Genomic DNA, 20967 nt, shown 5'->3' on the forward strand with positions numbered 1-20967 from the left:
TTTAGTGTTTAATGCATCAAATCTGTTCTTCAGATGATCTCTAAATTCAGGTGGGATAAATTCAAGGTCATATTTTGGCTCTCGTAGACTTGTTTTCATTTTCTTCAGTGTCAGTTTGAATTTGCATATCAGTAATTGATGGTCTGTTCCACAATCAGCCCCTGGTCTTGTCTTCACTGATGAAATGGAGCTGGTTAAGTAGTAGGTTAATCCCATTAACCTGATGGTTAGCAGCCCCTGCTGGGTTGTTGAACAGTGAGGCTCCTGGACACACAAGGAGATAGGTTTTCTGTTTTATCTTGTGAATATCCTGCCTTGACTGACAAGGAAATAGATTTTATTTCTGGTTCACATCCTGCTGCTCATTTCATTGCATTTGGAGGTTTATTTTCTGTTTGTTTTTAATCTTATCACTTTCCAAGTGCCCCAATACTTTTCCTTAGTAGTTTCCTCCTGTTCCCTTACCTTACCACCACATCGCACAAACAATTCAGCTCTGTGTGTGTCGGTATGCACATACTTATATACACACACAGACGCACATGCAGATACACAGACATATGCACTCAGAAACACATGCACGTACAGACAGATACACAGACATGTACAGATATCCCCCAGACAGACATAGACACACAGGTATACACATAGATAGATACACAGACACCCCCCCCCCCCATACACACAGCACACATGGACACACAGAGATCACAGACACACTGACATGCACAAGTCCCCCCTACCCCCCCACACTCACACAGCACACATGGGGACACACAGAGATCACAGACATACTGACAAGCACAAGTCCCCCCTACCCCCCCACACTCACACAGCACACATGGGGACACACAGAGATCACAGACACACTGACAAGCACAAGTCCCCCCTACCCCCCCACACTCACACAGCACACATGGGGACACACAGATCACAGACACACCGATATGCACAAGTCTTTTCCCCATGTTCCAGGAGCCCTGGTGGGTGACTTACCCACATTCTTGGAGCCCTGTTGCCCTGACTCCCAGTACCCTGTCAGCAGTGTTGACCCAGTGGGGTGCAGGGAGGTAGGGTAGTGTGGAGCAGCAGTCTTCAGGGGACAGCCTGTCTATATGGATTCTCCACTGTGAGCCGAGGGATATGGAAAAAAAGAGAAAAGGCTTCTGTGGCTAAAAACTCAGGCTGCAGTCTGGGAGAGGAGAGGGTGTGTTCTCAGCACTAGCTGCTCTTGTCTCTGCTTCTTGGTTAGAGGGCTTGCTCCCAGAGGAACTCACGGCTGCCTGTGTGTGTGTCGGGGTGGGGTGGGGGTGGGGTGGGGTGCGTGTTTTGGAGCACCCCTCACCAAGCTTGCTTATTGTTCTCCTTATTCGGTACTGGGACCACAGTACCTTGAACTCCTGAAAGAACTTGCCTCTTGCCCTGGGACTTCCCATAAACATCTCACGTGCCCTCCTTGTCCTCTCTCCCCATCATGCAGGTCGCACGATTGGAGCAGAGGACCCGCAGGCTGAGCAAGGCCTTGGGGTCTCCCTATGTGGCCTGCTACACGCTGGGTGGCATCATCCTGTTCCTGAACCTGGTTCGCTCACACTTGTAAGCCATCCCCAGTGGTCCTCCTCAGGCTAGGGCCATGATGCTGCGTCTCCTCTGAGCCTGAGGCTGGTGGGGAGGAGGTGGGCAGAGGTAGCACACTGGGGGGCCTCAGCATGTAACCACACAACAGAGTAACTCCAGAGGTGCCAGTGTAGGACCAAGGTCCTGGTGGGAGTTTGTTCTAGTGGTGGGGCTCCATCCACTGACCTTGTTGTGGCTGGCTTCTCCCCTCTCCCTCGGAGGTCCTCAGCAGGATTGTGGTTGTAAGCCTCGGATTCCAGCCCAAGCACCTCTCTCTGAGACTTGGTTTCCCATCTGTAAGGGGTCAGAGTGGGTGTCCCCCACTCAGTCTCTCTGTGCAGTGAGTGCTGTGGCACACGGTCAGTTTGCTGGTGTGCTGAATGTGCTCCCTTGGAGTGAAGGAAACAGGCGCTGCACATGAAAACCCACTTCTGGCTCCTCCTGACAGCCCTCCTGATGCCTGCCTTCCTTGGGCCTGGACTGGTGCTGGTATGGCAGTGGAAGTGTCTGCTAGCTGCCAGGCCCCACACAGGGAAGAGCCCTTGGGGATGCTCCTATGGGAAAGGGCCAATTTTACAGATTAACAAATTGAGGCCTGACTAGGCCTCCAGGGACCTGGGAGGGATTGTATGGAGAGTAGGTTCTTGGGGGTTCATTTTAGAATTATGCCTACACACAGTGAAAGGGAAATTAAGGCCAGTGGAACAGCAGCAGTGTTCAGTCAGGAACGCATTTCCCCCCAGTCTGAGTTCCTGCAGAGTTAGGAGCACATAGGTAAGTGCCCTGCCCTTGGAGCACATGCATGTGATAGCTACTACCTCCACTCTGGGGCTCCTAGATAGAGCACCCCAAAGGAGCTGGCCTGCCCCCGGATCAGAGGGGATTGGGGGTAGATGGAGGACCGGGGTGTATACAGTCCCCACGATGAAAGCCAGCAGGGACCATGAGGCTCTGAAAGTACTTCTGGCCAGTGCAGCAGCTTGACTGTACGGGTGCCACAGAGCGGCCAAGGCACGTATGTCTCCTTCCCTCTGTCCGCTGTCTCTCTGGGCCTCTGTCTGCAGTCTGGGTGCCCCTGCTGGTGCTGCATAGGGCATCCTCTGTCCCCATCGCCGCCCAGAACACACAGTATGGGTCACTGTGATGACTGACCGCCCACATGGCCAGTTTGGTCACCTCCAGCCCTTGCCATTACCAGTCTTGCAGCAAGGCAGACCCTTGCCCACAGTTAACATGGGCCAGAGAGCACCTACACCAGGCGGGAGCACTTCCTGCATTTATACCCATGTCCCCAGGAAATCGCTGATGCCATGGAATGTGGTTTTCAGTGGGCACGTATCCTGTGCTGGACAGTGGTGTCTGGGAAGGCCCTCAGAGAGGCTACAGGGAATGGGACAGGAGAGTGGGGAGGCACGGGTGGAGAGGGTTCTAGCCTCTCTTCCCCTCAGCCAGTTTCACCTGGACAGCAGTCCATGTACCAATCTCTAACACACCTAGAATCACCTGAGTCTTGTCAAGGATGTGGCCACCAGGGTCCCTGGGCCTATGCTATGAGATCAGCTGTGTAGCATCCATGTCCTCCCGAGGAGCCTGTGTACCAGGCTGTGAGGACATCTGTTCCCAGTGCTGATGTGGGGGCAGTAAACCCACTTGCCCTGTAAGGGGCTCAGATGACATAAGGGTCAGACCAATCCACCAGCTGCAACTAGACGGGCTGGCAGGTACCTGGAGGAGGAGGATCCCAGACAGGCAGACCAAAAGGAGGTGAGGAGTGCTTGGTCCTTGTCCTTGGGGGCTGGGCAGCAGACTCTGAGTATCAGCATTTTTCCTGAGACTTTGGGTCCTCATTCACTGTGGTTTGTGGGGCCTGGTTCTTCTGGCTGCTAGGGTTGAGCGCTCTCTGGGGCCTGGCAGCCTGCAGCTTCCAGGCCAACAGGGCATTGTTACTGCAGTTTTATGCCCTTTGACCTTAGGGGCTTTACCTCTGCCCCACCATATAGACTAGCTGAGGTGGGGGAGGATTGTATGGAGAGTAGGTCCTTGGGGGTTCATCTTAGAATTATGCCTACCACACAGTGAAAGGGAAATCTCGGCCAGTGAACAGCACCAGTAAAAGTACTCAGGAAAGGTAAGAGCCCAGTGTGGCTGGGAAGTGGAACTTATGATGAAGTCGGGGGCTAACGCACTGGGTACACGACTGGGTATAGTCTTAAAGCTGCTCTGGGACGGAGGCTGAGGCTGAGCTGGGGGCAGTTTCAAAGGCCAGTGCCAATGAGAAGCCCCGAGGTTTGGCAACTGATTGGATGTATGGTTTGGAGGGAGGAGTGGGAGTGGCCTGAGGCTTTGAGGAAGGCCCTCCCCAGACAATTCACCCTTTCATGCCTGGAGCGACCAAGCTCAGTGCTGGGGGCAGGGAGGTAGTGATAGTAGTGAGATTGGTGCAGCAGCAGCAGCAGAGAACGGGCAGAAGGAGGGTGAGAGGCTGCATCCCGTCCCATCCAGTTGAGGTCAGGTGATAGGGAGTCAGGGGGAGGGCTGTATGGATCTGTGGCTGGAAGAGTAGAGGCTGCAGGTCCCTCTCCCATGGGGCCCCTCACCCTTTGTGAAGGGACCTCAGGAGGAGGGGATCTCTCCTGTCTACCTCTTGGTTTCCTGTGTGTGAGGATGTCAGCTCATGAGGAGGAGGTACCCTTCTTCCTTGCTGTTCACAGGGCAAGGGCAGTAGTAGAAGCCGTGGCTCCTAAACCAACCAGGCTGGTTCCTATTGGGAGAACAAGCTCCTGTCACCTCAAGTGGGCTTTGTAACACTTTGCAACCCCACCACACACACCCCAAAAAGAAAGCCAGACCCACTGCTGTGGAGTCGATTCCGACTCATAGTGACTCTATAGAATAGACCAGAACTGCCTCTGTCTCTTTGAGTTTCCAAAACTGTGAATCAAGAGGCTGCTGGATGTGAACCACTTAAGCCCCAGGGCTGCGTGACACTTTGAAAAGGCACACAGAATTCAGACAGATGTATAGCCCCACATTTTAGTCCCTTGAGGGAAAGGAGCTCTGGTAGTGTAGTGGTTACGAATCGGCCTGCCATCCTAAAGGTCTGCAGTTTGAAACTACCAGCTGCTCCGCGGGAGAAAGATGAGGCTTTCTGCTCCCGTAAGGATTTATAGCCTCGGAAACCCTGTGCAGGGTCGCTATGGGTTGGGACAGACTCAGCAGCACTTAACAACAGATGAATTTTGTGGTGTAGAACCTATTACCTATTAGTGGTGTAGAAACTTTTTTGTGATTCAAAACGTCTGTGGTAAAATGGAATGCAAACACAATGGACTGTTTTCCAGGAGCTTTTTGAAATTCTCTCCTATCGAATGGGCAAACACAGCACACACATCAGACATCCTAGTTCAAGGGTAGGATTGCTTAGTGAGAGTGAACACGCTTGTCTGCTCATTGAGAGCGTGGAGGTTGGAGTCTGTCCTGAGGCACTTCAGAAGAAAGATCTGTGATCTGCTTCTGAAAAATGTGCCATTGAAACCCCTGGAGCACAGTTCTACTATCATACACATGGGGTCAGTTCAATGGCAACTTCATTTTATTGCTTGTTGTTAGGTGCCATTGAGTCAGAACAAAGCACTGCCCGATCTTGCGCTATCTCCACTATTGTTGTTACGCTTGAGCCCATTGCTGCTGTCACTGTGCCAATCCATCTCGTTGGCAGTCTTCCTCTTTTTTTTGCTGCAGCTCCACTTTACCAAGCATGATGTCCTTCTGCAGGGACAGGTCCTTCCTGATAACATGTCAGAAGTCTTGCCATCCTCACTTCTAAGGGACTTTCTGGCTGTACTTCTTAGTTTATTCTTCTGGCAGTCCTTGGTACTTCCAATATTCTTCTCTAACACCAAAATCTCAATGCATCAATTCTTCTAAGGTCTTCCTTATTCAATGTCCAACTTTTACATGCATATGAGACTACTGAAAAAAACATTGCTTCAATCAGGTGCACCACAGCCCTCAAACTACTATCTTTTGCAGCAGATTTGCCTGATGCAATAAGTCATTTGATTTCTTGACTGCTTCTTCCATGAGTGTTGATGGTTGATCCAAGCAAATTGAAGTCTTTGACAACTTCAATCTTTTCTGCGTTTATCATGATGTTATTTATTGGTCCAGTGGTGAGGACTTTATTTGTTTTCCCATTTTACTTTCTTTTTAACTTTCTATTGTGAATTGAGTGAAGGTTTAGACAAGATCATTAACTTTAATTCAACATACACTTTGTTTCATCTCAATAACGACAGTACCTTCCATGTGACTACAGTATCCTGCTTCCTCCCTGTGGTTCCTAGTTGCCTTCCACTTATCTTCCTCCTCATCCCTGCTCAACTTTATCCTTAGGAAAATGTTGCTTTTTTTTTTTTTTTTTTAAATTTTTATTGTGAGTTGAGTGATAGTTCACATGGGAGAACATCGTTTACACTCATCCTATCCTATTTCGTTTCATTGCAATGATTACAGTCCCCTCCATGTATCATCATTCAACAGCATTTGCTTCTATTCCCTCTGTTTTGCCTCTTTTGCTTTTGAATGACTGAGCATCCCATGGTGAGCATACCTGTTAGTGTTGTTGTCCCCCCTATAAACCTATAAACTGCTTGACTGAAAATTGGGCCATGAGGGTGGTTGAGGGCCATAATCTCAGTTTCCTCCAGTCTCTTTCTGACCAGTAAACCCTGTTTTTTATTGTTGTTGTTGTTCCCCATTTTCTCCCACCCTGTCCCAGACCCTCTAATGTGATAACTTTCAGAGCAGTTGGTATTAGTGGTCATGAGGTACCATCTAGTTCTTTTGACCTCTGAGTGGTGAAGACTGATGTTCACTTGTTCCATTAGTACATTGGACTAACTGACTTCAAGCCTGTTCAGTTCTGATCACTCTTCTTTCTTCTGCACGTGGAGAGACCAATAGCTGCACCTTTGGACTATGTTATGCCAGATGGCTGAGGGTCCTGTGAGACTCTGGTCTTGAGCCCCGAGGACCATCAAGTTTTATTGCATTAAGATGGCTGATAGTATCTGAGAAGTTTTCATCATTTTTCTTGCTATATGCTCCACCACCATTCATAGTTGTGTTTATAGGAATGGTAAATACTCATGTACGAATAATCCTCTTTCAAACTCTTACATATTTGGTATATATGTTGTTGTTGTGCCATCCAGTCAGTTCTAACTCATAGTAACCATATGTAGGGTTTCCGAGGAGTGGCTGCTGGTGAGTTTGAACCATCTATCATGATTAAAGTCGACCTTGTGGTCCAGTGCTTTATCATACAGCATCATACCAGGACTCCTGTAGAATATATAAATATATGTATATATCTCAAATTTCCTCCATTACCCATTCAGCCTAAGTTTCAATCCATATCTCTGTGCACAAAACATGTTCCAACATGACATATGTGTCACTGTTTACCTCTAGCTTCAGAATATTGTCAGATACAGTGCTGGAAGATGAGTCTCTCAGCTGGGGAAGAGCTACCTCCTCAAAGTAGAGTTGACCGTGAAGATGCAAATGTAATAAAGCCTTTGGGACCTTCTTTGCTGATGGCTCACAACTCAAAATGAAGCGAAACAGCCATTAATAATCAGAAGATGGACTGTATGAAGTATGAATCTAGGAAAAATTGGAAATTGTGAAAATGAAATGGAATGCATAGATATCACTATACTAGGCAATGGTGGTGGTGGTAATGTGCCATGGAGTTGGTTCCAACTCACAGTGACCTTGTATAAGGCTTCCGAGGCTATAAGTCTTTAAGGGAGCAGAAATCCTCAGCGTTCTCCCTTGGAATGGCTGGTAGTTTTGAACTGCTGACCTTAAGGTTAGTGAGCTGAAATGGAATGGCAATGGCCTGATAAATTGAGGAGGAATGGCATTACATTCATCATCAAAAAGAAAATACCATGATCTGTATTGAAGTACAATGCTCTCTGTGGTAGGATACTATCCATATCCTGTGATAGGGTAGAAAACCATAATGTCACTATTACTTAAATTTGCTCACCAAGCACTAAATCCAGTGGTGATGAAATTGATCAAACCTGCAATCAAGAGGTACTCATAATTATTGGCGATTGGAAACCAAATTGACTACATCTATGGAAAGAGACAATGGAAAAGCTCCATATCATTAACCAAAATAAGGCCAAGGGCCACCTGTGGAACAGACATCAATTGATCGTATTCAAGTTCAGGAAGAAGTTGAAGAAAATTAAAGCAACTCCACAAGAACCAAAATATGACTTTGAACATATCCCACCTGAATTTAGAGATTATCTGAAAAACAGATTTGATGCATTAGACACTAAAGACTGAAGACTAGAAAAGTTGTGGGATGACATCAAGAACATCATACAGGAAGAAAGCAAAGGGTCATTAACAAGACAAGAAAGAAGGAGAAGATCAAAATGGATGTCAGAAAAGATTCTGAAACTAGCTCTCCAATATAGAGATGCTAAAGCAAATGGAAGAAATGAGGAGGTAAAAGACCTGAATAGAAAATTTCAAAAGGCAGCTTGAGAAGACAAAGTCATCATTATAATGAAATGTATTAAGACCTATAGTTAGAAAACCAAAAGGGAAGAACGTGTTCAGCATTTCTCAAGTTGAGGGAACTGGAGAAACCATTCCAGCCTTGTCTTGTAATATTGAAGTATTCTATGGATAAAATATTGAATGACACAGAAAGCATCAAAAGAAGATTAAAAGAACACACAGAGGCACAGTACCAAAAAGAAATGGTCAATGTTCAACCATTTCAAGAAGTAGTACATGATCTAGAGCCAATGATACTGAAGGAAGACATCCAAGGTGGATTCTTTCAGTAGTGGAGAGGCACTCATTCATCAATGCCAAGAAATTTGGAAGGCAACTACCTCACCAACTGACTGGAAGGGGTCCATATTTGTGCCCATTCCAAAGAGAGGTGATCCAACAGAATGTGAAAACTATCAGACAATATCATTAATATCCCATGGAAGCAAAATTTTGCTAAATATAGTTTTAAAAGGCTGCAACCATACTTTGATAGAGAACTTTCAGAGGTTCAAGTCGTTTCAGAAGAGGACATGGAATGAGAGCTGTCATTGCTGATGTCAGATAGATCTTGGCTGAAAGCAGGGAATGTCAGGATGATGTTGACCTGTGCTTTATTGACTACGCAAAGTCTTTACACTGTGTGAATCATGACAAGCTACGGACAGCATTGTGGAGGATGAGTATTCTGGAACATTTCACTGTACTCTTGAGGAACCTGTACACAGACCAAGAGGCAGGTATTTGAACAGAACGAGAAAACACTGAATGATTTAAAATTACGAAAGTTGTGCATCAGTGTGGTCATAGACTCTGGTATGATTTCAAGGTAAAGAAAAAAAAAACCCTCACCATGGGACCAATAAAAAACATCCATATAAGTTGATAAAAGATTGAAGTTGTCAAAGACTTCATTTTGCTCAGATCAACCATCAACACTCATGGAAGTAGCAGTCAAGCAATCAACTGACATATTGCATTAGGCAAAGCTGATGTACAAAACCTCTTTTTAAAGTATTGAAGAGCAAAGATGTCAATTTGAGGTCTAAGGTGAGCCTGACCCAAGGCACGGTATTTTCAATAGCCTCATTATGCATGTGAAAGTTGGACAGCCAAAAATTATGCATTTACCAGAGAAGCAGTGATACCTGAAATGGAGCCAGAGATGATGACGGGGAGCGATGGAGCAGCTGGAGACTTTAGATCCAGAGAGGGAGAGTGACTGTGTGCTGAAGACCTGGGGGGTACGGGGGAAGGATTGCATGGAGGGGATTGTAACCATGGCAATGAGACGATATACAATAGAATGAATGTAAAACTAATGTTCTCCCCTGTAAATGATCACATAATTCACAATAAAACATTTAAGAAATAAAAAAAACCAAAAACATTTAAACTTGGTGTTGGAGGAGAGTATTGAAAGTGCCCTTGGAATGCCAAAAGAATAAACCAAATCTGTGTTGGAAGAAGTACAGCTAGAATGCTCCCCAGAGCAGGATACCATGTTTGGTTAAAATGGAAGGTCAGAGAAAAAGAGGAAGACCGCCAACGATATGGGTTTGTACAATGGCAGCAGTAATGGACACAAATAGAGCAATGACTGTGAGGTTGACGCAGCATCTGGCAGTGTTTCATTCTGTTTTGCATCAGATCACTATGAGTTGGTACTGACCAGATGCCACCTAACAATTGCAACAACAACAACCTCTATCTCTTTTAGCTCATCCATACCCCCTTGTCATTGTTGGTTTGATTTTCACCTGTGGTGCATGAGACCTCAAGGTCGGTTTGAACTGCAAGGTTGGTGGTTCAAACTCACAAGCTGCTCCTCAGAAATCCTACATAGGGTCACTATTAGTTGAAACCGACTTAATGGCACACAACAACAATGACAATGGCTAATGAGTGCGAACATTTCTTATGTTTTTTGGCTGCCTGAATGTCTTCCATGGTAAAGTGTCTGTTCGTGTCCTGTGCTCACTTTTTAATTGGGCTGTTTGTCCTTTTCTTGCAGAGGTGTTGTAGTTTTCTATAATTTTATACATTAGTCCCTTGTCTGATATGTTGTTAGAAAAAAAAAAAAATTGTTCTCTGCCTGTGGGCTCCTTTTTTTCTATTTTGATAAAATCTGTTGATGCATTTAAGTGTCTAATTTAGGAGGTCCCTGGAAGAAGTGCAGCCAGAGTGCTCCTTGGAGGCCAAGATGGCCAAACTTCGTCTCTCATACTTTGGACATATTGTCAGGAGAGATCAGTCGCAGGAGAAGGATGTCATGTTTGGTAAGGTGGAGGGTCAGAGAAAAAGAGGAAGACCTCTGATGAGATGGATTGGCCAAGTGTCAGCATTGATGGACTCATGTGTGGCAACAGTAGTGAGGTTGGCCCAGGATCAGGCAGTGTTTCATTCTGCTGTGCATATAAGGTCGCTATGAGTTGATAATGACTCTATGGCACCTAACAACAACAACAACAACAACAGTTATCTACTTGTATTTTAGTGTACTTATGCCATGTATTAGAGCCCCTATATTTGTCCCTATTATAATTCTAATAGGTTTTACATTTAGATCTCTAATCCATGTTCAGTTTGTTTCTGTAGATGGTGTGAAATATTGGTCTTCAGCAAATGGATTCCCAGTTTTGCCAGCATCATATTTTGAAGAGATTCGATCTTCCCCGTTTAATGTGTTTGGGCCATTTGTCAAAGATCAGTTGACTGTCTGTGAATGGATTTACTTCTGGTGTCTCAATTCTTTTCCATTGATCTATGTATCTTTCATTGTAGCCAGTACCAGGGTGTTTTTACCACTGTAACTATGCAGTAAATTTTGAGATCAGGGAGTGAGAAGCATTTAACTTTGTTCTAATTAAGCAATGATTTACTTATCTGAGGTCTCTTTCATTTCCATTTAAAGTTAGTGGTCCTTGTAGCATCTCTCTAAAAAATGATGTTGGAATCTGGATTGGGATTGTGTTATTTGTATAGACTGCTTTGAATACTATTGACATATTCTTCCTATCCATGAAAATTGCATATTCTTTCACTTTTGTAAGTCTTTTTTTGTTTCTTGTAGTAGTAATGTTTTGTAGTTTTCTTTCTATAGGTCATTAGTTTCCCTGGTTAGATTTATTCCTAAGTACCTCATCTATTGGGGCGCTATCATAAATGTTATTGTTTTCCTTTGCTGAATCTTTCAATGAGTTCCAATAAGTTTTCTTGCTGAGTCTTTGGGATTTTCTACATAGAGGAACATGTCATCTGCAAATAGAGTTTTACTTTGCCAATTTGGATGTCTTTAATTTCCTTTTCTTGCTTTGTAACTCTAGCTAAGACTTTCAACACAGTATTGAATAGGTGTGGTGATAAAGGCATCCTTGACTGGTTCCTGATCCACAAAGGGAATGATTTCAGTTTCTCTCCAATGAGAGTAATGTTAATTGTTTAATTTGTACATTGTTGTGAGTCGGTTCCTACTCAGAGACCCTGTTACAGTGATTCTGTGTTTTCCTTCCATCTTCTTTTGATGCTTTCTGCATCATTCAATATTTTCTGCATAGAATCAGTATTGCAAGTTAGAGGCTTGAATGTTTTCTTCAGTTCTTTGAGCTTGAGAAATGTTGAGCTTGTTCATCCATTTGGTTTTCAAGACCTAGGTTTTTGCAAATTTCATTGTGATACTTTGAAAATTTCTGTTCAGCTCTTGTACCTCTTCATTTCTTCCATTTTATTTTTGCATCTTTAAGCTGGAGAGCAAGTTTCTGAGTGTCTACTGACATTTCTTTTGGTCTTTTCCATCTTTCTTTGCTTCTTAATGACCTTTTGTTTTCTTTCTGCATGATCTGTTGTCATCCCACAGATCTTCTGGTTTTTGATAATTAATATCTAATGCATTAAATCTGTTCTTGAGATGATATCTAAGTTTAAGTGGGCTATGTTCAAGGTCTTATTTTGTCTTTTGTGGTCTTGTTTTTAATTTTCTTCATATCCAGCCTGAACTTGCATATCAACAATTGATGATCTCTGTTCTACAGTCTGCTCCTGGCCTGGTTTTGGCTGATGATATGGTGTTTTCCCACTGATTCTTACCATAGATATAGTCAATTTTATTTCTGTGTATTCCATCTGGCGAGGCCCATATGTATGTTGTTTAAAAATGGGATTTGCAATGAATAAATTATTTTTCTTTCAAAATTCTATCATGCTATGTCCAGCATTGTTTCTGTCACCTAGGCCATATTTTCCAATTCCTGATCCTTCCTCTTTATTTCCAACCTTTGCATTCTAATCATCACTGATTATAACAGTAAAATGCCTGCTGGCATTCAAAACACCGGTAGCATAGTCTCCAAGTATGACAGCCACAAGCAAGCCACCACAGTAAGACAAACTGACATCGGAGAGATGATGGTGTTAGTCAGTGTGAGGTAAGCATGTATGAAGTCCATGACGGTGGAGATAGCTCCTGACTGCCTGGCAGTGGGCCGTCCTTCTTGTTAGTTGCAGAGAGAAACAGAGGACCAGCCAGGGCCTGGGATGTGGGTGCTGTGGTGCTCACCCTGTTCTGGGCATGGCAGGACACACCTCACACACATGATCATGACATACACACGTGCTCCTATCCCCACCTAGGGCTTCTGGGATTTCAGGGAGCAGTGCCCAGATACCTTCAAGTCACACTGGTGACTGTGGCCTGATGCCAGAGTATTTCCAGAGGAAATTATCTCCTTTGACTTCATTCTGTGCCTGAACTTTTGGCTCCACAGAGCTCCTTGTCCTCCATTAATCGTACATGGGCACCAGACTCTGCTTTCTTGTCTTAAAGGAGTCCTGGGGTGGCACTGTGGGTTAATGTGCTGGACTGCAAAGTTGGTTTGAACCTCAAGGTCAGTGGTTCAAGCTCACCAGCTGCTCCTTGGAAACTCTGTACTGGGTTGTTATGCGTCAGTCAGCACAACTGGAGTTGAACCAGGAGGTTTCAGTCAAGCAGACCTTTGAGGTCAGCATGTATGCATACTGTCCTGGGGCCGAAGGTGTGCACTCACCTAACATCTCTGCTGCCCCTTGAGACCAGTGTCCTCAGGCCTGTGGGGAGGATTGAGAGAGCTCAAGGAGACCCCAGGCCCCTCTCTCTACTGGTTATAGGAATGTGAGTCAGCAGGCCTGCGGCTTTGCCAGCTTCCCTTAGGCCTTCTGAGCCTTCTGCCCACTGACAGTTTACTCAGGAGAGCCAGGGTACACTGGTTGGTCCAGCCTGCCCCTCTCTCTGGGACCATGAGCATGGGAGCATGGGAGCATGGAAGGTGTTGTGTTGTAGGGCAGCAGTCATGGCATGAAGAGCAGGGTGGATAGGCAAGGACCTGTGGGTGTGGACTTATATCGGGGGATCTGGTGAGTTCAAGCAGATTGATGTGCAGGGAAAGCCGTAGGGCCCTGAGCTGTGTTTTTGTTAGGAACAAAACACAGCTTCCAAACCAGATGAGTTTTCCCACTGAGCTGCCCCTCAGGGAGGTGGGCTGGCAGCACGCATGCAGAGTCTTTTATCCTTGGCGTGTGTGTGTGTGTGTGTGTGTGTGTGTGTGTGTGTTTGTGTGTGTGAGAGAGAGACAGAGACAGAGACAGAGAGAGAGGCAGTTCTGTCTTCTGATGGGATGATAGTGGATAGTTCTGGCAGAGGAATCAGCCAGGTGGCCTAGCATGTTCATGAGGGCCCCTGCCTCCACGCCCCAGCAGCCACTTCCTACACCCTGTGAATGAATTCCAGTCGTCCACCCACTCCTTGCCTTGCAGTCTGGGTGTCCAGAGACAGCTGCCCCCACTTACATGACTAACATCTCCCTTTAGATAAGGCTTTCGGTGCTGCGGCCCCTGTGCTTGTTCTTCAGCCCTTGGCTTGCTCTTGTGGTCCCTGCAGCCAGTGGAGCCAGAATGCTGTGTTCCATGTGTGTCCAGCCCCTGTGCACTGTCCAACACCTTGGGAAGGAGTTGGTCTGCCCATTGCAGCAGTGATGTACCCAGGAGACAGGGTGGGGATTGTAGTTATGAAAACTGAGGCCAGAGCACTAAGTCTGTCAGAACCCAATCTCAGTCTTCTGTCAGAACCTACCTGCCCTCTATCAGCTTGCCCACCAGTATTCACCTCATGGGTTTGCTGGGCTGTGAGTAGCCCAAGCTGGCCACAAGTACCTGTCAGGTGACACTATCCTAGGTTTGGAAAGACTAGATTAGCCAGGAATGGGTGCCAGAATTGAACAGGTGGGAGGGCAGAACCTGGGGGTCAGACTGTTGGGTGTCACCTAAGCTCACAAGAATGTGGTGACCTGACCATCTGTACACGTCTACTCACATATTCACATACACACACACAGGATGGACAGTACACGCACACACAGTCACATGTATGTACACACATTACAAGGGGGCTTCCAGAATCGGTGGAAAAATCCCTTTCTTCTCATTCCATTTTTCCATGAACTTTGTGGAGCTCCCTTGTGCTCTCACACACACATACACACTCTCTGCTGTGGGTGGGCCCTGATGCAGTATTGCTTGTAGTGGGAGACTTGCCTCTGAGTAGATACAGAGGACTTGGGCTGCTGGCTGGTGAGAAAGGTGAGGATGTGGAGTGCTTCGTGGATGTGGCAACTGTGGACAGGTGAGTGTGCCTCAAGTAGCCCATGTCCCTGGGCCAATCCTGGTACTCAACCTGCAGCTGCAGGCTGGCCCTGAACCTTCACTGCAGGAGAGGACTGGGAGGAGGGCTGCAGTGGGTGGAGAGTTGGAGCTGTCAGCAGAGTGACCAGGAACCAGGTTGGCCTCGATGCTCGTATGACACTGTTTGGCAGGTCACCCTGCATTCAGGTACCTCCTCTTTTTGTGAGCCGTTTTCTCTCCACTCAGTGACTCCATCTGCCAGGCAGTGCCAGATCTCACTCATAGTGACTCTGTATAGGGTTTCCAAAGCTGTACATCTTGGCGGGGAGTGGAAAACCTCATCCTGCTCCTGCAGGGTGGCTGGTAGGCTCAAATGCCAAGCTTGTGATTTGAAGTCCAGTGCTAGGTGGGAGAAAGTCCAAGGAAGCAGTTTTTTAGTTCAGCCTAAATAAAAATTTTACCGCAATCTTGTCGGGGACCCGCCTCGACATAGGGGTTCGGTTCACGAGGAGAGGATACCTGACGGCGATTCATATATATCAAGATTACACAGAAGGAGACAAAGAGAGAGACAAAGAGACAGAAACCAGAGTGAATGCTGGACTGGCATCAGGCAGATCCTGCATTGCGAACATCTCAGCCACGAAGGCCGTAATATCCTGCATAGTGAACCTTTTAGCTAAATAGGCAGTATGGTTGCAAGGCTGGACTGTGCACCCTGCATGCTGAAACGCACGCCTTGCCAGTCGTAATGCACCTGGATTCGTTCTGCTCCTTCCTTTTATTTAGGGGAGGAGCTTCACACCAAGCTGGGAGGGACTTAGGCAAGGTACAGCTAACATCAGTACTTTTCCAGACATTCAGGTAACTTTACACTGGTTCGAATCCCAGGCCAGCAACTTGGGTTCTCAGGCCCAATTAACATATCTATAGCCCCTGAGCTAAGTTGGGGAAAGGTGAGAGTAATGACAAAAGCTTGGGCGGAGTCCCGCTGTTTCGGCTTCCTGAGCCAGGTTTTCAGGAGGACTCGAAATGCCCAGGTGAATGGGCTGCACCTGGAAAAGGATTAGGGAGGATGGGTTCTTTGTCTATAGAACAAAGAACCGAGAAGTAGCTAAGATATTTTTAGTTAATCCTTTTGGAGAAAGGCTTGACCTTGCAACTTTTAGTCTTAGGCTTTAGGAAAATATCACATTTATCTGTGGATTGTCAAAGGCTCCATGTATTAATTTAATATATATAACTGAATATTAATATGAAAGTAATTTGCCATTAACTGCCAGTGGCCTCATTTGTTACACTCGGCCCTAGAGGGCCTCGAACCTCTGACTAGTCTTACACGGTCCGCAACACAATCTGAATTTATCAGTGGAATGGAATGAATGAATGAATGAACAGAGATGGTAAGTTCCTTCTGTTTCAGAGAACTTGACAGACAGCTACTTAGCAATAAATGGATGGATGGAAGGATGAGTGGATGTGTAAATGGGTGGATGGAAGGTAGACTGGTAGATGAAAGGATGGATGGGTTGTGGATGGGTAGAAGATAGATTGATGGATGGAAGGAAGGGTAGATAGATGCATGGATAATGCACTGGCCTGGCTGGAAATTGCTTGGTGTAGAGTGAATGCTCAGAAGTGGATGGATGAAATCGTCGCCTCTTGTGAGACAGCAGTTCTGCATGTCTCTTCGGAGATTATGGAGGAATGGGTGTGTATTTGTGGTACTTGCCCATGCACATCCCTTTTCTTTGCATGTGCCCGTCACACAGCTTTCCCCACCAGTGCTACTCCACACAACAGGACCTAGATCCTGAGCTCCCCATACCTGCAGCCCTCTTAGAGAATCTGAGCCAGCCCTTCTAGCTGGAACACTCAGGTACCAGGGGTCCTGCTGTGCTGCCTGGGACTTGCGTCTCATCTTTCTGGGCCTCCCTGGCCTCTACAGTATCAGTGGAAAGTGGACGGGACCACAACTTGCAAACTGGCAACCTTTGGGCCTGCTGACGTGCACAGGATGTAAAGTGTTGAAAGTTAGTTGTTTATTTCTGAGACTTAGGACATGCCATAGGAGAGTTGCAAAGGTGTGGCCCCTTCCCTGTCACCTTCTTGGTGGCCTTGAGGGGCTGAGGCTGATGGTGGGACTGTGCCCTCCAGGCAGCCCCTCCAACTTGCTCCCCTAGCATGTGAGTTTGAGACCCTGGACTGCATATTTCTGATGTTCTACTAGCCTAAGGCCAGTGGCATGGGGAGAGGGGTGTGTGTGGGGTGGGCAGACCCCTCCCCGTGCAGTGACTTCTGTCCCCTGCCCCTGCAGTTTCACACTGGCCATGCTGAGTCAACCCAAGATGGAGAGCCTGGACAATGCTGTGGCCTACCGAGTGGGCCTCGCCCTCCTGGGAGTTGGTACCGTGTTTGTGCTCTCCAGCTTCTCTGCACTGGGCTTCACTGGAACCTTCCTAGGTAAGACTTACCTGCCAGTGGCTCTGCACTTGCAGTGATGGCCAGGGGGCCCTGGTTCTTCTTGATCAGATGTTGAGTGTTGGCTCGATGGGCTTCTGTCCCTAGCCCTGGACCTTGGGCAACATCCCTCTTTCAGAAGGCCTCTGGGGCCTTGCTTGCTCTGTGCACAGGGAAGGTGCTGCCCCTTGCAGCCCTCCTGGCTGCAGCTTGGGTCCTTCCTGGTGGGGCTGGATTCCTCTTGCTATTGGGGGACCTGAGGCAGGGGCTGGTGTAGCTCTAGGGCAGATGGGGTGAGGGATGGTGGTGTATCATTCCTTGTATTTGCCCCCACTATCTGGAGCTCTGGGGATTTCCAGCCTAGCCATTCCTCCACGATGTCCGCCACTTCTCACCCTTGGGAGTCTAAGTAGAGAAAGCAGCAGGTGGGGTATGGTGTGGCTGGAGGGCAGGGGGCCTTGGGGACTAGGATGGAGAGGGTAGCCTGTCACAGTGGCAGGTCATAGACTGCACCATCACAGGCCTCCCTCCTCCCTGCCACCTGGCCTATGTTTCTGCACCCCACAGACACTGAGAGGTCACCTGGGCCCAGCATTGGACCTCCATGGTATTCATTCTGTCAGGGTAAGGACAGGCTCAGCCATGGATTCAGTCAGGCCTGCATCTCAGAGCTCTGGGGCACAAGGGTGGGTGGTACACCAGGCAGCCTCCTATTGTGGGACAGGAATTCATGGGGAGTAGGATCCTGGAAGAGGGGTGCCCAGGGAAGCTAGGGAATAGAGGGAAATGTGAACACCTTGGTTGACCAGGTCTGGGAGGAAAGGTCTTGAGTCAATGAACTAACTATGCAGAAGTCAAAGGGCAGAAGTTGGGGTAAGATTGGAGGAAAGCAGGCAGGCAGTGTTACAAGTTGGTTGCTGGGCTAGGTGGGACTGGAGGTGCTGACTTGTATGCCCAGGGCAGTGGTGGCCACAGAAGGACTTGAGATGATCCTCTCCCAGCCACAAGGAGATGAGGACCTAGAGAGAGGCCTGGTGCAGGAAAGGAGCCAGTGACACCAGGCCTGGGTAGGTGGAGGGGCCAGAGGTGACTGTGCTGGAGACCAGAGGAAGGTGCTCCTTGCCTACACTCAGCTCAAGGGCCAGAGGGACCAAGAGGGTGGAGGTGTGGAGCAGCTGGTCTGATGGGGGCTCTTCTGAGGAACTAGGGGGCAGGAGGAGCGGTCAGAAAGAATGAACCTGCTCAGCCCTGTGTGAGTCAGCCCCAGAGTGGGTTCTGTGCCATGGCTTCCTCTAGCCCGTTTCCTGCTTCCTGGGAAGAAAGCACTCCCCAGGGCCCAGGTCCTCACCTCAGGGCTCCGGCACCCTTTGTGCTGGTACAATGGGTTGACAGTGACGCAGCTCCCGCTGTGCCCATCCTGCCTGCTGCACCCCGTTGTCAGCCAGCTGCCCTACTTTCCACATTGGATGAGGCGCAGTGAATGTCGTGGGCCTGGAACTACAACAGCGGCAGCCTTTCGTTTCCTTTGTTGTTGTTAAGTGTCCTTGAGTCGGTTCTGACCCATAGTGACCCTGTATAGGGTTTCCAAAGAGCAGCTGGTGGGCTTGAACCGTCAACCTTGTGGTTGACGGTCCAGTGCTTACCCTACAGCACCACCCTATAATGAAGTTTTCCTTTACTGCATAGATATTAAAATGCAGATTTAAATTTCATAATGTGTCTTTAATACGTATTGCATTGGGCGAATCTGCTGCACAGGAACTTTTTAAAGTGTTGAAGAGCAGAGATGTCAACTTGAGAACTAAGGTGCACCTGACCCAAGCCATGGTATTTTCAATAACCTCATATGGATGTGAAAGCTGGACAGTGAATAAGGAAGATCATAGAAGAATTGATGCCTTTGAGTTGTGGTGTTGGAGGAGAATACTAAAAGTGCCATGGACTGCCAAAAGAACCAATAGATCCGTTTTGGAAGAAGTGCAGCCAGAGTGCTCCTTGGAGGCCAGGATGGCTAAGCTTCACCTCTCATACTTTGGACATATTGTCAGGAGGGAACAGTCGCTGGAGAAGGATGTCATGCTGGGTAAGATGGAGGGTCAGAGAAAAAGAGGAAGACCCTTAACAAGATGGATTGGCCAGGTGGCATCATTAATGGACTCAAGTGTGGCAGCGGTAGTGAGGTTGGCCCAGGATTGGACATAGTTTCGTTCTGCTGTGCATGGGGTCGCTATGAGTCGGTTCCGACTCGATGGCACCTGACAACAACAACAACAATACATTTGGGACCACCTTTATTTTTATTCCAAAATTTTATTTTAACTTGAAGGCTTTTGTATTCTGTCCTAAGGGGTTAAAAGAGAGCTGGAGACTACTTTTATGCAAGCACATTGCCAAGAGCACGTGGAAAATGTATTTGGCCCCCCAAAAGCTAAGCCATCTTAGATAGCCATCAGTGTGTTTTCTCCATCAGCATTGTTTGGTTTTAATTTTAGGTAGGGACATTTTTATAAATTACACACAGATGATACACTGTGAGAATGAACTGCAACAGATGTTTTGTTTGGATGGTTTCCCTTTAATCTGTTTTCAAGCAATAGCTCCCCATTTTGTTGTCACTCTACCCCCTGGGAACAGCTCATTTAGTTTTGTCTCTGTGCATTTGCCTATTGTAGTTATTTTATATAATTGGAATCATATAATAATTGTATTTGGATTATTTCACATAACATAATGTTTTTGAGGTTCAGCCATGTGGTAGCAACTTCATTTCTCTTTACGACTTGAGTAATACTACATTATGTGGATATACCACATTTATTTATGCATTTGTCTGTTTGGTATTATGAATAATGCTGCTAGGAATATGAATGTACAAGTATCTATTTGATTTCTGCTTTTAAATCTTTTGGGTGTTTATCTGAGAATGGGATTTCTGGTTCATTTAGAAATTCTATTTGAGAAACCACCAAACTCTTTTTCCCAGTGGCTGCCACATTGTTTACAGATACATGGGTTTATTTTTAGACTCTAAATTCTTTTCCATTGGTCTGTGTGTCTATCCTTATACCAGTACCAGCCGGTTTTAATTATTGTAGATGTATATAGTATATCATTTGCTGTGATGCTGTGGAGCTTCCAGACTAAGCCAGATAAGGAAAAAAAGGTTTGGTGAGCTACTTGTGAAAATCAGACCCCTAGAACACTATGAACCATAATGGTTCAATTCACAACCAATTATGGTGATGACATTGGATCAGACAAGTAACAACAGTAGTACTATATCTTGAAATCACAAAGTGTGAATTTTCCTATTATTTTGTTCTGTTTTCAAGATTGTCTTGGCTACATCAGGCCCTTTGCACTTCTGTATGGCTTTCAGGACTTAACCAATTTCTGCAAAATCAGTTGGAATTTTGATAGAGATAACACTGAATCTACAGATTACTTTGAGTAATCTTGACATCCTAACAATATTAAGCCTTCTTCCAATCCAGGAACAGAGTATCTGTCCACTTATATAGGTCATATTTAATTTTTTTCAACACTGTTTTTTATTGTTGTTGTTGTTGTTGTCAGGTGCCATCGAGTTGGAACCGACTCATAGCGACCCCATGCACAGCAGAACAAAACAATGTCCGATCCTGGGCC

General features: G+C 46.5%; 1 protein-coding gene across 1 annotated transcript in view; it reads left to right on the plus strand.

Annotated features, from left to right (window-relative positions):
* PEMT (phosphatidylethanolamine N-methyltransferase) overlaps nt 1–20967 on the plus strand; it is a 127864-nt gene that overhangs the window by 70902 nt on the left and 35995 nt on the right. Inside the window, exons 2-3 of the mRNA XM_006875544.1 lie at nt 1481–1596; nt 17177–17322. Of these exons, the coding sequence (XP_006875606.1) occupies nt 1481–1596; nt 17177–17322 (262 nt within the window). The remainder of the gene's footprint in view (nt 1–1480; nt 1597–17176; nt 17323–20967) is intronic.

The sequence above is a fragment of the Chrysochloris asiatica genome, unplaced genomic scaffold, assembly GCF_000296735.1.
Source record: "Chrysochloris asiatica unplaced genomic scaffold, ChrAsi1.0 scaffold00331, whole genome shotgun sequence".
Lineage (NCBI taxonomy): Eukaryota > Metazoa > Chordata > Mammalia > Afrosoricida > Chrysochloridae > Chrysochloris > Chrysochloris asiatica.